This window comes from Ailuropoda melanoleuca, chromosome 6 (genome assembly GCF_002007445.2).
Source record: "Ailuropoda melanoleuca isolate Jingjing chromosome 6, ASM200744v2, whole genome shotgun sequence".
NCBI classification, from domain to species: domain Eukaryota; kingdom Metazoa; phylum Chordata; class Mammalia; order Carnivora; family Ursidae; genus Ailuropoda; species Ailuropoda melanoleuca.
This window is the reverse complement of record NC_048223.1, coordinates 6400600-6420277: the sequence shown is the minus strand read 5'-3', so window position 1 is coordinate 6420277 and position 19678 is coordinate 6400600. Positions and strand designations below refer to the sequence as shown.

The 19678-nt window shown below is 37.0% G+C and overlaps 1 protein-coding gene across 4 annotated transcripts in view; it reads left to right on the top strand.

The window, feature by feature from the left end:
- Nucleotides 1-8900, top strand: part of U2SURP (U2 snRNP associated SURP domain containing) — a 52007-nt gene extending 43107 nt beyond the window's left edge. For 3 of the 4 annotated variants that reach the window (XM_002916866.4, XM_011221864.3, XM_019797128.2), the window contains 4 exons: nucleotides 2324-2434; nucleotides 4746-4864; nucleotides 6157-6333; nucleotides 7515-8900. In XM_002916866.4, the coding sequence (XP_002916912.1) occupies nucleotides 2324-2434; nucleotides 4746-4864; nucleotides 6157-6333; nucleotides 7515-7653 (546 nt within the window). In that variant the 3' untranslated portion in view covers nucleotides 7654-8900. The remainder of the gene's footprint in view (nucleotides 1-2323; nucleotides 2435-4745; nucleotides 4865-6156; nucleotides 6334-7514) is intronic. The other variant, XM_034661870.1, reaches the window with a different exon arrangement.
- The last annotated feature ends 10778 nt before the right edge of the window (nucleotides 8901-19678 follow it).

Here is a 19678-nt window from a genome sequence, read left to right as displayed (position 1 = left end):
CCTCCTTAATCCCCATCACCTATTTCACCCATCTCCCCCTTCCACCTCCCCTCTGGTAACTGTTAGTTTGTTCTCTATGGTTAAGAGTCTGTTCTTTGTTTGTCTCTCTTTCACCCCTCCCTCTCCCTCCCTTTGTTCATTTGTTTTGTTTCTTAGGTTCGACATGTGAGTGAAATCATATGGTATTTGTCTGTCTTTGACTGGTTTACTTATATAGCTGAACATTTTTTAGCATGGGATTAATAAAAACCAAAGAATTTGTGTTATAAAATACTGACATTCTTCATTCTTCACAAAGCACTTACAAAACATGCCAGCATAGGGTATTACTGGTGTTGGCTGGAAGAAGTTTCTTAGTCTTTCAGATACCGTGTTTAGAGCTTGGCCTATGCTGGAGTTGTCTTTTCCTATTCTTTGGGCATCCCCACTTCTACCAACAAGGGTTGGAGATGTGGAACACATGGGTCGGTTGGTGGTGGGGTATGGGGTGTGTCTTCTATGTTGTTGGAGCAGAAAGATCCCTTTTTTGCCCTGACCCCTGAAGAAAGAGTGGATAGTTGAGTGGGAAGTTGCTACTTGCCACTGTCTCAGGGCAACAGGGAGATAGCTAGCTGGCAAACAAGCCGTTACATGGGCTGCTTTCATTTGAGTTGGGATTCTTTGTCACCTGTTTTCTTGGTGCCCTGGACTTGTGCTTGTACCTGAGTTAGGCCACATGAGGAGGAACTATAAGGATTTTATAATGATTTTTAAAAAGATTCTCTAGGAATGCCTTTCTTTCTCCAAAGTAACACTTGGGTCTGTTTGACCTTTGAGCGCTTAACTCTTAAACTGATTTGCCACAAATGCATTCTGTAGAACAGTGTCACTTTAGTCATAGAGGCTTCACACAGTGGTAGAGTGAGACATTTACATTTCTTCCCCTTTCCCCCTCTCTCTTACCCTTTTGTCTATGTTTTAAAATGTCCTCATTAAAACAACAAAATGCAAAGATTTTTTTAAAGAGTTTTGAAAGAGGTTAGAACCTCAAATCTCTGATTATAAATGACCCTGGTTATAGAAGTGGAATTAGGTAGAAAAAGGGCAAAAATCAGGGAATGTATAAGAAAGGTACATAAATCAAAAATAGTGAAAATAAGACTTTGCATGGAAGAAAGTTGTTATAACTTGTTTCCATTCTACTGGAAAGCCTCATTTGTAGTGAGGGGAAAAACCTAAAACAAATGAAGTCTTGTTTCCAAATACATATAAAACATTTATAGTAGCATTTAGTCCATTTAAAGGACATTAAAGTTCAATAAAATAGGTTAAGATGTTTGCATATACAATAATTCCATTAGGCAAGAGTGTTTTCTTCCCCTCTGTGAGTGAAACGAGGTGGACAGGTTTGGCACCTGGGGGATCCATATGTGCTTTCTCCCTCTGCCTCCAACGTCTTCTGGGTCCTCATGCATTTCACCTTACTCGTTCTCCCTTAGTTCAGTAAAGATGTATATCTATCTTTATATAACAAAATATATTTATATTATATTTACATATGTAACAAATGCATCTATAAATATATAATGTTTCAATATATGTATTAACATAAAGTAATTAATATATACACACGCACGCACACACACAATGCTGAATTGAATAGTTTTGTACAAATAGTTTTGTGGCCCTATGGATAAATTACAAGAAATGGAATTGGAAGTTTTTCTAATCTTTTTTTTATTAGTATACTCCTAAGTATATTTCTACTGTGATTTAACCTTTTCTTGGTATTTTGATGTTCAGTGATTGCACTTACTGGAAATAGAGTGAAACCTTCAAACTCTGCAGCTCTGTGTTTGGTCCTATGTGAACTTTAAAGAATGCTGCTTTAAAAAAAAAATTAATTATTTATCTTGTGTTCTGCCTGCTGTCCCATCTTGTTGGAAGTAGGTTGCATTTAGCAACCTTGCCTTTCACATTTGGGGACGCAGATGGCATATTCATTATTATTGTGTTGAGATAATAAGTAGGTTCTTAAGGGCATGAACTATATAGTTCATGGGTTTTTTAGTCATTTCATGTGGCTGTGCAGAGAGCATGTGGGCCCACTCCTGATCACTTGAATTCCGCATGGTTGGGCTCGTCTAACAAGTGGCATTCAGATAAGGGAGCTTTATGTTGATGTTCTATTTTGACTGAGTCCTAGTCAGTTACTACTTTGTGTTTCTGTTTTTTTCCTTTTTACACACTTATTTCAAAGAAAAAAATTTTTTAAAGGAGCAAAGCACTGCTTGAAAAATTATAGTGATGAAAAGATTTATTTTTAAAATGTCTTATTTCACAGCTCAAAGTTATGAAGTTTCAGGATGAATTGGAATCTGGAAAAAGACCTAAAAAACCAGGCCAGAGCTTTCAGGAGCAAGTAGAGCACTACAGAGATAAACTTCTTCAACGAGTAAGGAATAAGTATATTTAACAATATACATTTTCCAGAGTTATTTGTTTGACTACCTAGATTATTGGTATATTGGGATACTTAAGGAAAAGTATGTCTCAGATTACACCCTTTCATGTGTAAATGCTAAATACTTGTAGACAATTAGGAACATTTGAAATTTGATGTTTTGCGGTTATTTCAACTTGGAAAAGGGTCTTAGGGCAACAGCACACTATTTTATTCTGAATATACTACCCGTGGACTAGAAAATCTGCTAAAAGCATGCTTTCAAAACTGGAAGACCTTAAGAAGCTTCTACATTTGTGACTGTAAAACACCAGCAACCCTCAGAAGTGGCACAAAGACAAAGATGAAGTTAGTTTGGGAAGTTCATTTAGGACTCCTTTTCCATTGTTTCCGAAGAAGGACACCAAGTGGTAGAATACCTCATCAGTGAATTCTAAGCCTTGTATTCTTTATGTGTAAAAAATATGTAGCAATATACAGAGAATTTTAGAACACATGTTAATTGTTGAAAGAACCCAGGAATTTTATTGGGACTGCTATTAATTTTTACTTATATCTTGACTATCATTACAGAAGAGGTTATATATATAGAGAGAGAGAAATAAGAGCAAGCCAGAACAGAGGTGAGAATCACTAAAGCTATTAATGGCGTAGAACTGATGATGGGAGCAGCAGTATAGTCAAATAGCTTTGGCGCTGTACAGACCTGTGCGTTCCTGATGCCTCCCTTTGCTGTGTGCTCCTAGGAAAGTCACTGAGGCCTGGTTTTCTCCGTGAAACTAGGTCGATAGTCCAGTTTGCAGGATTGTGAGAAAATAGCTGCTAGTACTCTTTTATCGGATTAAATTGTTTAAAATATTTTAAGTATTTTAACTAGTTTGATTCCTATGAAATTATCGATCAGGAAAATATATCCTACAGATCTCTAGAGGAAGACGGTGTCCGCATAACCTTTTTAAATCTGTACTCTATATGTTACATTTCCAAAAAAAAAAAAGAAAAGATTTTTAAAAAGTTGTATCTGTACTCCATGAGTCCCTTTGGAGTCGGTCGCAGGTATTTGATCTGCATGGAAGACTACACCTTGAGATACTCACCGGTCCTGATGGTTGTAATGCATGTAATATCATTTTAATCTCTTTGCATTCCATGATTGTAACTAGAGAGGAGGATGTTTCTTAAAGGTATATACCGAGGGTCAGGAGACTCATCACCTCACAGGTCATCACCTCATTTTAAGTAAGCTTATTAGAACATAGCCATGCGCCTTCACTTAATGTATTATCGATAGTGGCTTTTGGACTATTGTGACAGAGTTGAATCCTGGGACAGAGACTGTGTGGCCCACAGAGCAGAAAATACCTACTATCTGGTTGTTTACAGAACATTTCTGTTTGCAACATCTAGTATAGGCTTTTATCAGCTACCAGATAGCTTTCCTGATGCATACAAATCATAGGGAAATTAAATTCCTGTTAATGAAGAGCTAAGTTGGCTTTGTGGTTTCATTTTCTGTAGCCACTCCCTAATTATATTATCAACAAATAATTTCAAGTGAGAAGTGGCGATTGTAGCAGTGGGAATAAGCAGATATGTCATCTTTCTGATTTATATAATTGTATAGTCATTAGTCAGCTTGTACTTTTATAAATTAGGGTGTAAAATTTCCAATAAAAATGGTACTTGTTACTAATAAGATTTTCTGATGGACGATTATTATGAATAACTGTTTTTCCTTTTCAGCCTGTAATGCTTTGGAGAGCGCTCTCTTTAGATTAAATCAACTTGCTATAGATCGCTACTGATTATTTTATTGTAGTTTAAGATAGGCCAGTGTATTGTTGGCTTTTCGGGGTTTTTTTTGTTTTGTTTTGTTTTGTTTTTAGCAGAGGAACAGAGGAAGTAGTTAAGAGCCCTGGCTGTAGAGCTTGGACTTAAGTCCTGACTTCACCATCCAGTGTGACTGGGAGATGGGTTTAACCTGAGTCTCATTTTTCATCTCTTGAATGAGGATAATACTAATACTCCTAAGGATGTTTTGAAGTATTACATGCAAAGGTGTATGGAAAGTTGTTTAGTAATTGTTTGGTCTATGATAGGAACTCAGTAACTGGTATTACTATTATCACTTGGGATAAGTAGAAGACATAGCTAGTTTTTCTGGAAGAGTAGGTATTTTTTAAAAAACGGCATTATACCTTCAGTAGTGATTTAAAAAGTAATTAAAATATTGTATAAATGAGATTAACCCAGATTGATATTTTTTAATGACTAAATATTCTTTCTTTAAAAAATAAAACAGGAGAAAGAGAAAGAATTAGAAAGAGAACGAGAAAGAGATAAAAAGGATAAGGAAAAATTGGAATCTCGATCCAAAGACAAGAAGGAAAAAGATGAATGTACTCCAACAAGGAAAGAAAGGTATACATTTCTCATTTAATGCCTATACTGCTTTTTGAACACTAAATCAAAAACTAGTGATGTACTATTATGTTGGCTAACTGAACATAATAAAGAAAATAAAAAATAAATGACATTACTACGTGCCCCCCCCAAAATAAATAAATAAAGTTTTGGAATGATGTTTCATTTTGTAATGTTTTTATCACTGATGCCAGCAAACTTGAAAAGTATTTTTTCATGATGAACATGTTTGGCTCCTGCCTGTAGGAGGCAGAATTAACTGAGAAATGGAGCAGTTAGTTGGCACGTGGCTTAGTTAATTGGGACATCATCCCATTGCATGGTTTCAAATGGTACCTTAGCCTTAGTTAAATGCAAGAATTCAGTTACCATATTAGGTATCAAACCTAAGGTTTAAATAACTAAACAGGCTTGCTACATCCTCCTTGTTGTCTCTGGTAAGCTTTTCGTCTGTGCTGAGGCTGCTGCCTTTGGGAACTTGAATCTCCCAATCCTATCTAAAAGGAGTCTGTGTACACAGGCCATAGGGACTCACTCCTCACTTTAAGTCTTCATTCTAGTCAAAATCATTTCTCTTTTACTTTTTATTTTACTTTCAAAGTTCCTAAATCTCTCATTTAATAGAGAAAACTGCTTTAGTTAACTGAGATTTTCTTCATATCCAAGTGAATGCAAATAAAATTCTGGCTTAGATACTCTACAGATAATTACAAATAACACAGGTATACTAATTTTTTAAATGCTACATTTACCACTTGTATTTATTCTTTTGATATACTTTCAGATTTATAGAAAAGTTGCAAAGATAGTATAAAGAATTCCCAGATATCCTTCACCCACATTCTCCAAATGTTGAAATATTTCTACTTTTGCTTAAAATTTCCCCCCTTCCTTTCCCCTCCTTCCAACCATTTGAGAGTAACTTGCCAACATGATGCCCCATTTTCTTATATAACTACAATAAAAGTTTCAAAATTGGAGGATTAACATTGAAAAAATACTGTTATCTAACCAGAGACCTTAATGAAATTTTATCCATTGTCCCAATCTCTTACAGCAAAAGAAAATCCAATTTAGTTGAATTCAGTTTTTGTTTTGATCAACCTATCTTTAAGACTTTCTTGTTCTTTATAAAGGGCTTTGATTGTTGTTGGAAAATAACATTAACGAGGTTAGTGAAAATAAAGTTAGTGTAAACTGATAGGAATTAATAGCTAATTCAGTAGAAGGAAAATGAATACCTGATCCTTTGCTCACTTATGGAATATTTTGGGGGCTTTGTTCCATAGGAAGAGGCGACACAGCACATCCCCTAGCCCATCTCGCAGTAGCAGTGGTAGACGAGTGAAATCCCCTTCACCCAAATCGGAGCGATCAGAGCGTTCAGAAAGATCTCATAAAGAGAGCTCACGATCCAGGTCTTCTCACAAAGATTCTCCTAGAGATGTTAGCAAAAAGGCCAAAAGGTAAATGCAAGTTATTTTTTTTTGGTAATATTTCAAATGCCAGTTTCCTTGTCATTTCACCAGCTTTTCAAAATAATTTGGCTGGCAGCCATTTTTTAAAGGGCTTTAGAAAACCAGAGAAGTATACTTTCATTTTAGATTATTCCTTCCCACCTCCCCACCCCAGTCTCCTCATGACTAAAGCACAAGAAGGCTTCCAACAAGTAAAGACCAGCCAAGAATTCCAAACATATCCAGTGTGTTCTGTGGACTAGGAGTAGCTGCTTTACTTTTCATTCTGTTCTTCAGTTTCTATAGAATATTCTTTGATTTTTGTCAAGGCTGAAAGGAAAATACATTACCCCCTCCCTCCTGCCCCTGCATCTTATTAGCAAGTTCTTGGGTAGAGATTTGTGGAAATAAATACCATTCTTCAGTGGGGAATTTAAATGTGTGTTATATACTTTTTTTCCTTGTAGTTCCAGAAAAGTGGTTAAGAAATGTTTTATTCATCTGGTGTTATATAGTGGAATTTTCCTGAGAACTGAAACTGCTTTATATCCTAAAAATTTATTTTTGTGACCATATTTAGTAAAATTTTTGTAAAAGATAAGTTTTTCCTTTTCTAAGTAGCACTTGGATATATATAAAGTGTATTTATTTTGGTAATCTACATGAACTGCACTTAAAGAATTACGGTGTCTTAAATGATTCCCTTGAATGATATACAGTACTTGGTGCTTTTTCCTTCAAGAAGATAGGCTGCAGCACTGTCGTGTTTTAAAAATTTTGTGAATGATCTTAGATGCCATTTTCAACTTCATCTTGTAGATTTAGAGGTTCGGACTTCGGGAAATATCATAACCTGGGGAGCTTGTTAAAAATGCAAATTCCCAGTCCTTACCTCTTGGGATTTTGGTTAAATAGCACAGTGGTAGGGCTCAGGAGTCAGTCTTTTTTAAGCAAGCACACCACTGATAATCATTGAAGCTGTGCACAGAAGGTGCAAGTGTGTTCGTGTGTGTGTGTGTGTGTGTGTGTGTGTGTGTATAAAGTAGGCAAAGTATAAATTTGGGAAGTTTACAGTCTTTTTTATTTCTGACTTTCATTGTGCTCTGTTAAAGATCATTTTAGATAAATGAAGGATGGTCCATTTTGATCATATGAGTACTTTGATAAATTGTTTCTGTTTGTTTCCTCAGATCACCATCTGGTTCGAGGACACCTAAAAGGTCTAGGCGATCACGGTCTAGATCCCCTAAAAAGTCAGGGAAGAAATCCAGATCCCAGTCCCGATCTCCGCACAGGTCTCATAAAAAGTCAAAGAAAAACAAACACTGACATAAATTTTTAAGATGCTGTCACTTATTGGAAATGCAATTTTGTTTTGTGCCTGAATGGTCTGTTTTTGTTTTTTTTTTAAAAACCAACAAAAAATCAAATGAAAGAGCATTCCTGGATTTTTTGTTTGTTTGTGAATGCATGTGTAAACTCATGAGTAACTGCATCTGTAGACCTGTCATTGTTTTATATTGTATAAATTACTTTCGTTGTGGCTGTTTCTCAAGATGAGATTTTTATTGTGCTAATGAATTTCATCAGAAATGTGTATAATGGATCTGCTGGCAGTAGTAGTATTTTGTTTTAGGATTGTGACTTAGCAAAAATAATACAGATGTCTTCCCCCCTTTTGTAGCTTTGACAATTTGGATTAGATTTCAAATAAAATATGAACAGAAAACTATAATGTTGTTTTTTTGCCCTATTGGTGACATCAAGTCCCTTAAAGTCCTACTAAGTGAGTTTAGCACTTCTGTTTGTTTCTTATACTTAATGCACTTTATAAGCTCCATTGTTCAAGTAGCTAAAGTTTTATATTTACTAAGATGACTATCCAAATTAAGGGACCTGAGACTCCTATTTGGTAGGTTTGCCAACCAACTTCTTCGATGAGGTTATCTTGGGTAATACTACTACCCAGAGATCAAAAGACTAGGGAACGGTGGCATGGTCTTTTTTGTTAACGGAATGCCTGGCTAAAATATTTTATCTTTTATCAAAGAAGCAATATGATTTCAGTGTACTCATCCTATGTCCTGAGCAATTACTTATTTTTAGGGAAAAATTAAATCTCCATCTTTCGATTTCATCTTCGATCATGAAAGAAGTTTATTTATAAAATAAATTTTCTAACAAGAGTTGGCCATAGAAGTTTTTTGTATGATAATTGCCCTTTTATAGCACTCTGTAGGTTATCTTTCAAACACTGGTATCAGTATATTTCTACAAAGTTCTGTTTAAAGCACCTTAGTGTTTTGTGTTTTTTGGTTTTTTTTTTTAAGAAGTGAGTTTTAGGTTTAGCTTTAAGTAAAGCTTAAAAGTAAAATAGTTTTCAGGAACTTAACATCTAGTGGTTTGTAAATTCAAGGTGCAAAAAGTTGATTTAAACAATTTGCAGAGTTAAAATCTGTTATACAATGGGAGTAAAATTGCTGCAGTATGAGGAAGAAATAAGAAAACTTGTATAATGTTGATCATAATATTGCTATCAATATAATGTAATAAAGGGTTATGTAGACTTGAACTGACACTACTACTATTTGTGAATCTTTCAGTTTTTCTGGATACTTTATGCAATGGTTTGATGGTTGTTTTTTTTTCCCCCCTTAATAGCATAGAAAACCATTCTAATGGATTGAGTTACCTTTTTAAAACTGTATTTTCAAGTTGTTTTATTTAATGTTGCCTTGTTTTAAAATAAGCTGTATGGATTGTACGGATGATTTGGGGAGTAGGTATATCAGCTGACAGTGAGGTGTGCTATTTCCAAACTGGGCAAACCTATAGCAGCTTTACAAATGAGCCAGTCCGATTATTTGACTTAATGGTTCTTAGCAACATGCAGTGTTGCTTGAAAGTTACTCCCTTATTGTTCACTCTTTTGTTTGTCCATAATGTTAGGGAATGTTAATTCCTAAATGTTGCTCAGAATAATTAAACATGAACATTTGGTGCTGGTTTTTAAAAACCTACAGATACAGCCATTTTTAAAGGTTTTTAAAAACCTACAGAGATAGCCATTTTTAAGGTAATGTGTTTTTCCTCCCCTGTTCATTGCCTGGGGGGAGGGAATTTTATATATTACCTTTCTTTGCAAAGATGATAATGTTGAGTTCCTGGTGATCTGGGCATTCCATCATTAGTTGGTATCTAGTATAGGCTTAGAAATAATTGGGCAGGTAATGATTTTTGTAGTCAAATTACAAGGAATGCTTATTTCTCTCTCTTTAAAAAAGAATATCCTGAATAAGGAGGAGTGAGTAGAAATTCTTAGGTCAGTTTTGGGTGCTTATTTGTAGTATTTTTCCTACTGCAATGGAATTTAGCGGTTCTTTAAATGTGAATCCAGGTAACAACGAATATCTTATGGAGGAGGATCAGACTGGCTTCCTTTTGGATGGGTGGGTGGGTGGGNTTTCCTGGAATTACAAATGGTTATTTCCAATTTACTTAATGAGAAAATACCTAGAGTAAGCCTGTTGAATTCTTCATGGATCCTATGAAAGTTTAACAGGATCAGAAATTGGTGAATTCTAAGGAGGGAGATACTTCACCATTTTTTAAAAATAGCATATTATTCATGTTTTGCATCTAAAAAACACTCTTCATTAGATAGCAGAATTTCTACAGGTTGACTAAAATGTTCATATGGTGACTTTCTAGTTACAGGAAATACCCTGTTCCAGCTCTGTAATAGATGGTTATTGTGCTCTACCAGAACTACCAGTAAGAGGAAATCCTCTGTTACCTACTCTTCTCATAAAGGGCGTGGCTTAAACTCTTTACCCTCTATCCTAACATTTATACACAGGGATTTCTTACCAGGTTAATACCATTTAGTCTCCTTCTCCTCCACTGAGAGAAAGTAAATAAATGGTGGTCTATTTCTTACCAAAGAGAGACCTATGATTGAAAAGGATCATGTTTGTATATCTTTTCTTGATATTGTATTTCCTTATTACCATTAGTTAAGCATATGGGCATTTCTGAACTGTAACATGTGGAAAAGTTAGAGATTAAAGAACTAAAACAACAAAAAGCCCTGACCCAAAAGAATGCTTTTATGATGCTCAGAATGTTCTTGGCTTTTCTGCTAAAGTTTGCAGAAATTACTCGACACTGACCTAATTTTTCTTTATTGCAGACCATTCCTGTGAGGTAGCCCTGAGATTTTTATCCCAATTAAAGAATCTTAGAAAAAATACTTGCTTATGACGTCTGTATTTTTTCCCCAAATTTTAATAGTCTTGAAAATATTTTTAAGAAGTTCCAATCATGGTTTAATTTATTAGACATATTCTCTGCACATTTGCCTTTGTGATCACATAAATTCTGAAAAGTTATGTGGCCGTGATAATAGCCTATCATTATGATTATTAAGAAATGAGAGCAAATAAATCCCTGTATTGCCAAAGTGACTTAAAACTGTTCTGATGACCACAGCAGTGTGTTTTCTTCACAGAGAAGGTTGGTTTTTAAAAAATAAATTGTAACTTTTCTAAGGCTGTACATTTACAAAATAAGAGCTTTTTTCTTTGTTTTCCTTTTATACTTTCATGGAAAAGCAAATTACAGAAAATTCAGTTCAGATAGTAATGAAGACACTAGTATACGTTTAAAAGAACACGTGACTGTAAAAACTCTCAAAGTGCTTGGTTTCTTCCTATTTCACATGCAGGTTTTAGACAGATTGTAGGGGGTATTTAATTTGTTGCCCTTTTGGCTTTTTTTCTTCATTTTTGTTATCAACTTCCCAGGACTTAGATAATCCACAAATGCAGAGCCCAGGGGAAGTGTGATGCTAGACTAAAAGGTGGGAATGTGCTGCTGTTCAGAGTGAGCCATGTTCCATTGTTGAAAATTCAATGCCTCAGTGTTTATTCAGTACCACCTCATGGAGCTTCGGTGTAAATGGATTATGTGTATAATTGGTTATTTATATAGTTTTGTAGCTCTATAGATAAAATGCCCTCATTCATTTTCACATGTAATTGTGCTTGGAGTATTTGTTTTATCTTTTTACTTCAACAGGCTCTTGTACGTTACATCTCTGGTGATTTGAAATATCAGGAAAGACAGTTTTTCAGGAATGAGAATAATATAGTTGAAATCAGCTCAGCTGAAATATTTTACAGCAAGACAATTTCTTTTGGGTGAACTGATTCCGTAATTTAGTTACTCTTGATGTAAGGATTAAGTTTATTGTGGAGCTGCTTTCCAGACTGTCACTTTATAGTTTTTCTACATAAAGATTATATAGTTGCAAAGGTTGTGGAATTTCCCTTTTGTTGTTGTTTTTTGACTTTTAATTACTTTAATAAAATACATTGTTTTCATAGCAAACTTTAGCCTGTTCATGTAATTTTCTCCATGTAGTTTTTCTAATGCAAGCCCAGTAAACCATGTCTGGTTTTCAGCAGCTTTCTCTCAAGTGAAATAAGTGATGTGTCTCATTTATCAGTTGTAGCTAAGAGGTTACATTTTATATGTTTAAACTCTAATAAAATATTTTCATGATAGATAATTCTTTTGATTAGGAAATTTTCTTATTGGTTCCCCCTTTTTCAAAGGGTTAGTTTGTTCCATTTTATTTCATTGGGGAAGATTTCAAACATACAAAAAAAAGTAGAACGAACATCTCAAATATCTATCAACTTGTATGTATGTATCTCCAAATGTTTTCTTTTTAAAATGTAACATAACCACAATATGTTTATTACATTAAAAATAATCCATTGATTCCTTTTAAAATTTAAAAAATTTTAATTTTTAAATTAAATATTTAAATTTTAAATTAAAAACTTACCATAACAAAATTTACCATCTTAGCCATTTTTACGTGTATAATCCAGTAGGGTTAAGTGTGTTCACATTGAGCAACCAGTCTCCAGAACTTTCCATTTTACAAAATTGAANGGATAAAATCTTTAAAAAAAAAAAAAAATAATAATAATCCATTGATTCCTTTTAAAATTTAAAAAATTTTAATTTTTAAATTAAATATTTAAATTTTAAATTAAAAACTTACCATAACAAAATTTACCATCTTAGCCATTTTTACGTGTATAATCCAGTAGGGTTAAGTGTGTTCACATTGGGCAACCAGTCTCCAGAACTTTCCATTTTACAAAATTGAAACTAAAACAATTAAGCAACTCCTCGTCTCCCCACCCCGTAACTATTTTACTTTTTATTTCTGGGCATTTGACTATTCCAGATAAACAAGTGGACTCATACAATATTTGTCTTTTTGTGACTGGCATAATGCACTTAGCATAATGTCCTCAAGGTTCATCCATGTGGTAGCATGTGCGTTGGTTCTTTTTTTAAAACCTACTTTAAATTTTCTCTGTTTCCTTACAGAATTTGAAAAGGATTTTCCCCAAATGGCACATTAGCATTTTCTATTTTGAGTAAAAACTTCAAAAGAAAACAAAGTAATACCAAGTATATATGCCAGCTACTCCACAACACTTTCGTTACCATTTTTATCACTTTTTATGCTGTGTCCTCTTTCAATGGTTATGTATAATTTCATGTCAACATTTCATAGCATGGGGTACAAAGTATACTTTCAAAGCAAGCTATGTGATTTTGAAATTGTATTAATATTAATGACCATACTCATGCTTTTTTTTTTTTAATTGTCTGATGAAATTAAAACTTTGGCATTTAGTAAATATAGTATTTGGATTAGATATTCATTTGCCACAAAGAAAAGAAGAAAAGTCCCATTCTCATTTCTTTTCTTTTACCCTAAGAAAACAGACCTTCAAACTGTTCAGCCTAAGAAACTTGCTTTTTTTTTTTTTTTAAACGTTCAGTGATTCATTAGTTGCATATATGCTCTTTGATTTTGAATTGAGATGTGGCATGGCCTAATGTGGAAGGAGAGGAAGAACCTGGGCTGTGGAGTCCTGTTTGGATCAGAATACCAGCTCTTCCCCACTGCTAGCTGTGTCATGTTTCAGAATCTGATTTTCTCACTTATAAAATGGGTAATAACCTTGGGTGTTCATCATAAGAGTGAAATCACATGTAAATCACTGACACATAGTTGTCACACAGCGGTATTTAAAATTAATAACAGTATTCCTGAAAGCTAATGATGGGAACATCTTTTAACTAAAATAGTAACACAACAATTCTATAGCATTGTAATAGAATTTATAAACTCGCATTTGGGATATGTTGGTTTTTTGCACACTGAGTATCAGTACATATTCTGCTGTCCCAGTCGTTGATGACATTTAATTGTTAATCTCCTTTAGGAAAAATTTTTTTATTAACTAGGTTTTTAAAAATACCAGTTGTCATTTATTATTGTAGAACTAACTGCATGATCAAGGTTTCTGAAAGGAAGCCCATAAAGGAAAAGCTAAGTGTGAGCAACTTAAATAGGGTATATAGGGAAGGAGCCTGGAGAATAGTATGAAATACGATGAAGCACTGGATTTTCTGCCCAAGTTCAAAGTAAAAAATATAAAAATAACAAATCAAATTACCAGAACTGAGCAGCCATGTGGGAATTCTCACAAAATGAGTGGGCAGAGAACAGTATTCTGAGAGAAGACGAAGAAGAGGGTTAGTGATGTGAGTGGACTTGAACTCTTGTAATTGGTGTATATTTGCGTGTTACAGTTGGTATTTTCAGATTATGTAGAAATAAGTAATGTACCCTAAACAAGACGGGAGAGCTGAAACCATAGAATTCGAAAAGGAAATTATACTTTAAATTCTGCTAAAAAATAATGGCTTTGTAGTAATGTCCTCAGAACACTTGTAAAACTCTTTGGAGTTCTTGCAACTGCACACACATGAATCTGGAAAAGCAAAACTTTGATTCAAAGCACTATTTGGTCCTCCACGAAGCTGAACCGTTGAAATTGAAAAGGATAAGCACCTCAGTATACACTGGCTACCTAAGCAGCTAAACAGTCTTTATCACATGAAGTGCTATTAGGTGATTTTTCTTGTTTAAGCATATTTTGTTCTATTGCATTGCAATAGCTGTTAGGTGTGAGCAGTTATTAAGAGCATTTAGGAAACTGTGTTTCGGATGGTTTTGGGCCATGCTAACATTTTATTAAAGGATCTGTCGAACTGTTCACTTACTTCTGGAAAAGTAAATTGTTTGAGTCTAATATAAGCCTCCCTCACAGGGTGTAACGAGGTCAAAACTCAAGAGGTGTTCTAAGTGGATTTTTTTATCTTTATGTTCTCCAACCAATAACATTCGGCTAATGTGAATTTCAACTCTCAAGATCACGTATTATGTGTACCCTTGGGTTTTATTTCATAGGGTGCTTTTCCGCCACTTCTGATATATCCCATCTTATTTTAAGAATGTGTCCTTCCCAGAAAAATCTGCAGCGTGTCCAACTCTGTGCCAAATACTATATATGTGTAAGTGCCACCAAGCAGAATATCACCCATCAATTACTTCAGAGGCATCAGCCTCTAAAAATATGGTTCAATTCTGAACTGATTGCCCTAAAAGCATGATTTATTTTACTCAAGTAGCAGGTATATGTTAAGTCTTTAAGCAGGGAATGATCTGTTAACTTGTTTGTTCTCCTGACTCACATGGAAATTGTCAAAACCTCTGAGAATATTCTTTATTTGCATGTATTTTGTAATGAAACGTAGTGTATTCTTTACTTTGCCTCTTATATAATAAAACCATGATTAACAATGTCTGAAGAATGAGAGAAAGGTTTGGTGCTGAGAAAGACTGTCTCCCTGCTGTGTATTTCAGACCTTATAATACCGTTTGTGATACGGTGCAGAATTCCACTATCTAGATCTGTTTAGTGTGTCTGGAACAGCCTATCTTATAATATTCTTCATGATTAATCCTGGTACATACACTGATGATTGTCCTACAAAGTGAAGAGTTTAAATGATTCTCTCCAACTGCAGTAGCCTATCACAGTGGAATTCTTAGCTACACAGCTCACCACCTCCTCATAGCTTTCTTTGTACCTCATCTGTCCTTATATAACTTGGGTTATAGGAAAAAAAAATCTTTCCATTTATTTTTAGTGCCTGAGTACACTAATGCCTACACCCCTTTATCCTTGACTTTGGCCTTTTGTCAGTTTCTCTTGATGTGTCCTTACACGCACCCATCGGGGGTCCAAAGACCTTGAGGACCTTGCGAAGCTTCCTGTGTCTGTGGAAGATGGTCTACCTCTGTTGAAACAGACCCTTTTGATGAAAATGCAGGAGACTCTAATGTGCTTTTGGCAGAAATAGAGGACTCGTCCTGCCCTCCTTACCTCCCCTTGTTGACTTGTGCTTTTTGTTTCCTCCCTACTTTCTCTCAAGCTTTTAGTTTTTTCCTTGCAGAATGTGTTGCAGACAACAAGGTATGATAAAATACCTGATTTTTGGCTGAAGTGATACTTCTTGCTGATCAATTTGTACAGATCCTTACCTTTGATCAAAACACTGCCCAATGCAAGAAGAAAGACCAGGGCAAGGACATGAAATATTAGACGTAATCACTTCCACAATCTCCTGTTTGAATGAGTACAGTTGTCAAACCCCAAGACTAGAGAGCTCTTTGGATATTGTGGGTGGATCATGAATTTCTGACCTTGATCATCTTTAATGAACCTAGATTAGGTCCTACAGGGCTTGGCAGACAGAAAGTTTACAGAAGCTCAGGCTTCCTGGACAACCTGGCTCTTTGTGTTCTGCACCCCAGCAGGACTTGGCCAACCATACAAAATAACAGCCGGACTCCAAAGACCCAAAGACTCCCTTCAGCCTTGCACCATCACAAAGCATGGGCTCTGATCACTTTCCAGCCATGCGGCCTTGGTCAAGATCTTAACTGAGGCATCTGGGGCCCATTTCCATCTGCAGCATGAGCGTGCCTGCCACTTCACACAGGTCATCAACGAGCTGAGCATTTACGGAGCACCAGGCACTGTCCTAGGCACCAGTGATCTATGGTAACGAATAGGACAGACAAGGTCTTTTGGAATTTACGTACTAGCGGGAGGCATCAGACCACACAAAAAAAGATAATTTCAGATGGTAAAATGTACTGAAAAACAACACGGTGGTGAGACAGAAAGTGGGGGAGAGGTACTCTTACAGATAGGGTAGTCAAAGAGGGCCTCTCAGTGGTGCCGATGTTTGAGCTGAGGCCTGAGCGATAAGGTGGAGCTAGCTATGGGAAGACAGGGCACCGAGTGCTCCGTGCCAAGGGAGCTGCAAGTATGGAACTTTTACGGGGGGGGGCGGTTGGGGGGGTTGGGGGGGTCAATGTTGGAAAGGAAAAGCAGTTGAGGAAAGCAGTTAGTATGGCTTGAGGGCAGTGCGGAAAGGAAGGTGTGGCATGAAATGACGTTTAGTAGAACTTGACGGTTTAAGCAAGGGAGTGACCCGAGGTAGTTTGGGAAGTTCACTCTGGTCCCTGTGCAGAGAGAATGGGAGAGGAGCAAGGGGAGAAGCCGGGAAACCAGTTAGGAGGTTCTTGGCTGTGAAGATTAAATGGTCTCATAAGTAATAAGTATCCAGCATTGCCCCAAGCAAGCAGCAGCTCCCTGATAAATAATTCAACCTCTCCTCTCATCATTTTCTTGGATCCTGTGATTTCTTTTCCCTCAACAGAGGCTAAGCATTCACCCTAAGATTAACATCGCTTGGCCTCCCTTAAACGGACCCAAGTAGATCAGGGCATAGCACCCCTGGAGCTCTGGGGCTGGGAGACGAGGAAGCTTTATGAGCATGCTTTCCTCCGTTCCGCGCGGCCACCCACCACCGCTGCTGCCCCTGCACTCGCTGCAGGGTGTTACTAGGTGTTACTGAGGAAAAAAGTAAATTGGGAGGCACTGGGCTAATCGGCTTTTTCAGCAGTACTTCTCAGAAAGTACCAAGACTCTGTACTCCGTACCCCCAGGCAGGAGACATTGTCATATTTCCCCAACTGTTCTGATCTCAGAAGACTAAAGCTCGCTGATCAGACTCTGGAAAACACTTGCAAGCTGTGATTGGGCAACTATTTTTCAGAATCTGATGATCTGATTAATGGGTTATTTAGATGTGTCAATGTCCTTTGGCACGAACAACAGAGAACATCTCTAGCTAAGTTAACCGAAAAGGAATTCAGTGGAAGCTATGGAATCTCAGGGAATTGACAGTGTAGCTGGCAAGCCAGATGTGGGAATCAGCAGGGCAGGGGAAAGCAGGGGTCCCGCGGGGGGCAACCTGGCCGGGCTCCCCACCCAGAAGCCGGCAGCTCCAGCCTTTGCTGCCACTTGGTCCCTCTGCTGCCGCGTCAGATTCCTGGAAGGCAGCACCAGATGGACCTAGCTTCCCAAGTTACCACCTTTTAGAAAATAAAACTTGAATGGCAACAATCACTTACTGTAGTTTGCCAGGACCCTGTTGTTAGAAACTCGGGTTGTTTCTACCTTTTTCTATTCTCAGTGATGCTGTGATGAATATCACTACGGATGATATTTCTGTTTTCATTCTTTTAAATCAGTTTTGGATTATTCTCAGATATGGTATTATTGGGTCAAAGAACATAAACATTTTAAAGCTCATGTGTTACGTATTGCCAACTTTCTTTCCAAAAATGATTTTAGACTTTCTGTGATGTTGGGGGATGGGTATTTCATCACATCTTTGCCAACATTGGGAGTTTGTGACACACTACTTTAAAAGAAATTAAAATTGGATGAAATTCCTTGCTCCCAGCTGGGGAGATTTCTGGAATCTATAAAACAGCGGGTGATTTTGGCAGGCTATATGGATGAGTGAAGTAACTAGTCTAGTCATCTGAAGAAATGTGTGGGTCTAAAGCAATCCCACGTGCATCAACCATACTGAGTGATAGCCATGTCCTTAGATCGACACTAATGTCCTCTGACAGCCGAGGCAAAGGGCCAAAGATTCCCAGTATGAATCTATTATAACTCAGTTTTTTAAAAATCACATTTTATACTATTTTTGGACGAGAGATCATATAATAACTTAAATGTAAGTTTTTGGGTGACCTTAGCTGTTTTTGAATTTTTATGTGTGATTTTTCCAGGTTAGTTTTCCATGTGTAGAAGTGTAGGAGTGCGGTTGTGTGTGGCAGGATGAGGACTGGGGGTGATAGAGAGGAATATATTTCTGGTACATTAAAAAATCAAAAATCAAGCCAAGAAATGCTATGTCCTTCCTTTCTTTTCTTTCTTTCTTTCTTTCTTTCTTTCTTTCTTTCTTTCTTTCTTTCTTTCTTTCTTTCTTTTGATAGAGGGTGTGAGTGAGTGGGGAGGGGCAGAGGGAAAGAGAGAACCGTAAGAAGGCTCCATGCCCAGCATGGAGTCCGATGTGGGGCTCGATCTCACAACCCTGAGATCATGACCTGACCTGAAATCAGTAGTCGGATGCTTAACCGACTGAACCACCCTGTCACTCCTGTGTCCTTTTTTTCTAGACAAAGGGCCACCTAGACAGGTGTCTGTTTTTCTACTATACCCTGGTATATAGTTAGAGGCCATCTTCTCCTCCCAAATGACTCTTGAGATGGACTGCTGTCAGGTCTTCCTGCACTAAGAGTTTAAAATTGGACCTGAATTGGACCTTATCCTCCAGCTCTTGTCTTGTGTTTGATTAAAACAGTGGCAATATTGAACTTGAGGTGTGGTAGCAAAGTAGGAGAGTGGGGCATAACTCCCCTAAACTTCCTACCTGCCATCATCATGGGCAATGAGTCACCCCCAGCTTCTGGGCCAGCGAGGACCCAGAGCTTTTGGCGTGGGTTTGCCCCTTTAACAACAGAGGTCAGATTAGGAGTGAACCTCCATTCGGCCTCCATCCCCATGCTCAAAGATCAAGAAGAAGTCCTCATATTAAACAGTGATCAGGAGAAAACCACAAGACACCTCTCCTTTCCCTCCTCACAACTTCTCACAACCACTCCTACCATTATTTTTCTTTAATGCACCAAGACTGAATTTATCCAATTCTTTTTTTTTTAAATGATTTTATTCATTTATTTGCGATAGAGAGACAGATAGTGACAGAGGTAGTGAGAGAGAGCACAAGCGGGCTGGAAAAGGAGAAGCAGTCTCCTGCTGAGCAGGGAGCCTGACGTGGGGCTCGATCCCAGGACTCTGGGATCATGACCTGAGCCGAGGGCAGACGCTTAAGTGACTGAGTCACCCAGGTGCCCCTGCACTTATCCAGTGTCTTATCCCAGGTGCTATCAGCTCTCATGAGAAGCCCCAGGCTCCCACGCCACCTCTAACAGTGAACACGTGTGGCTGAATATCCCCCTTTCTGTCCAGGATTCACA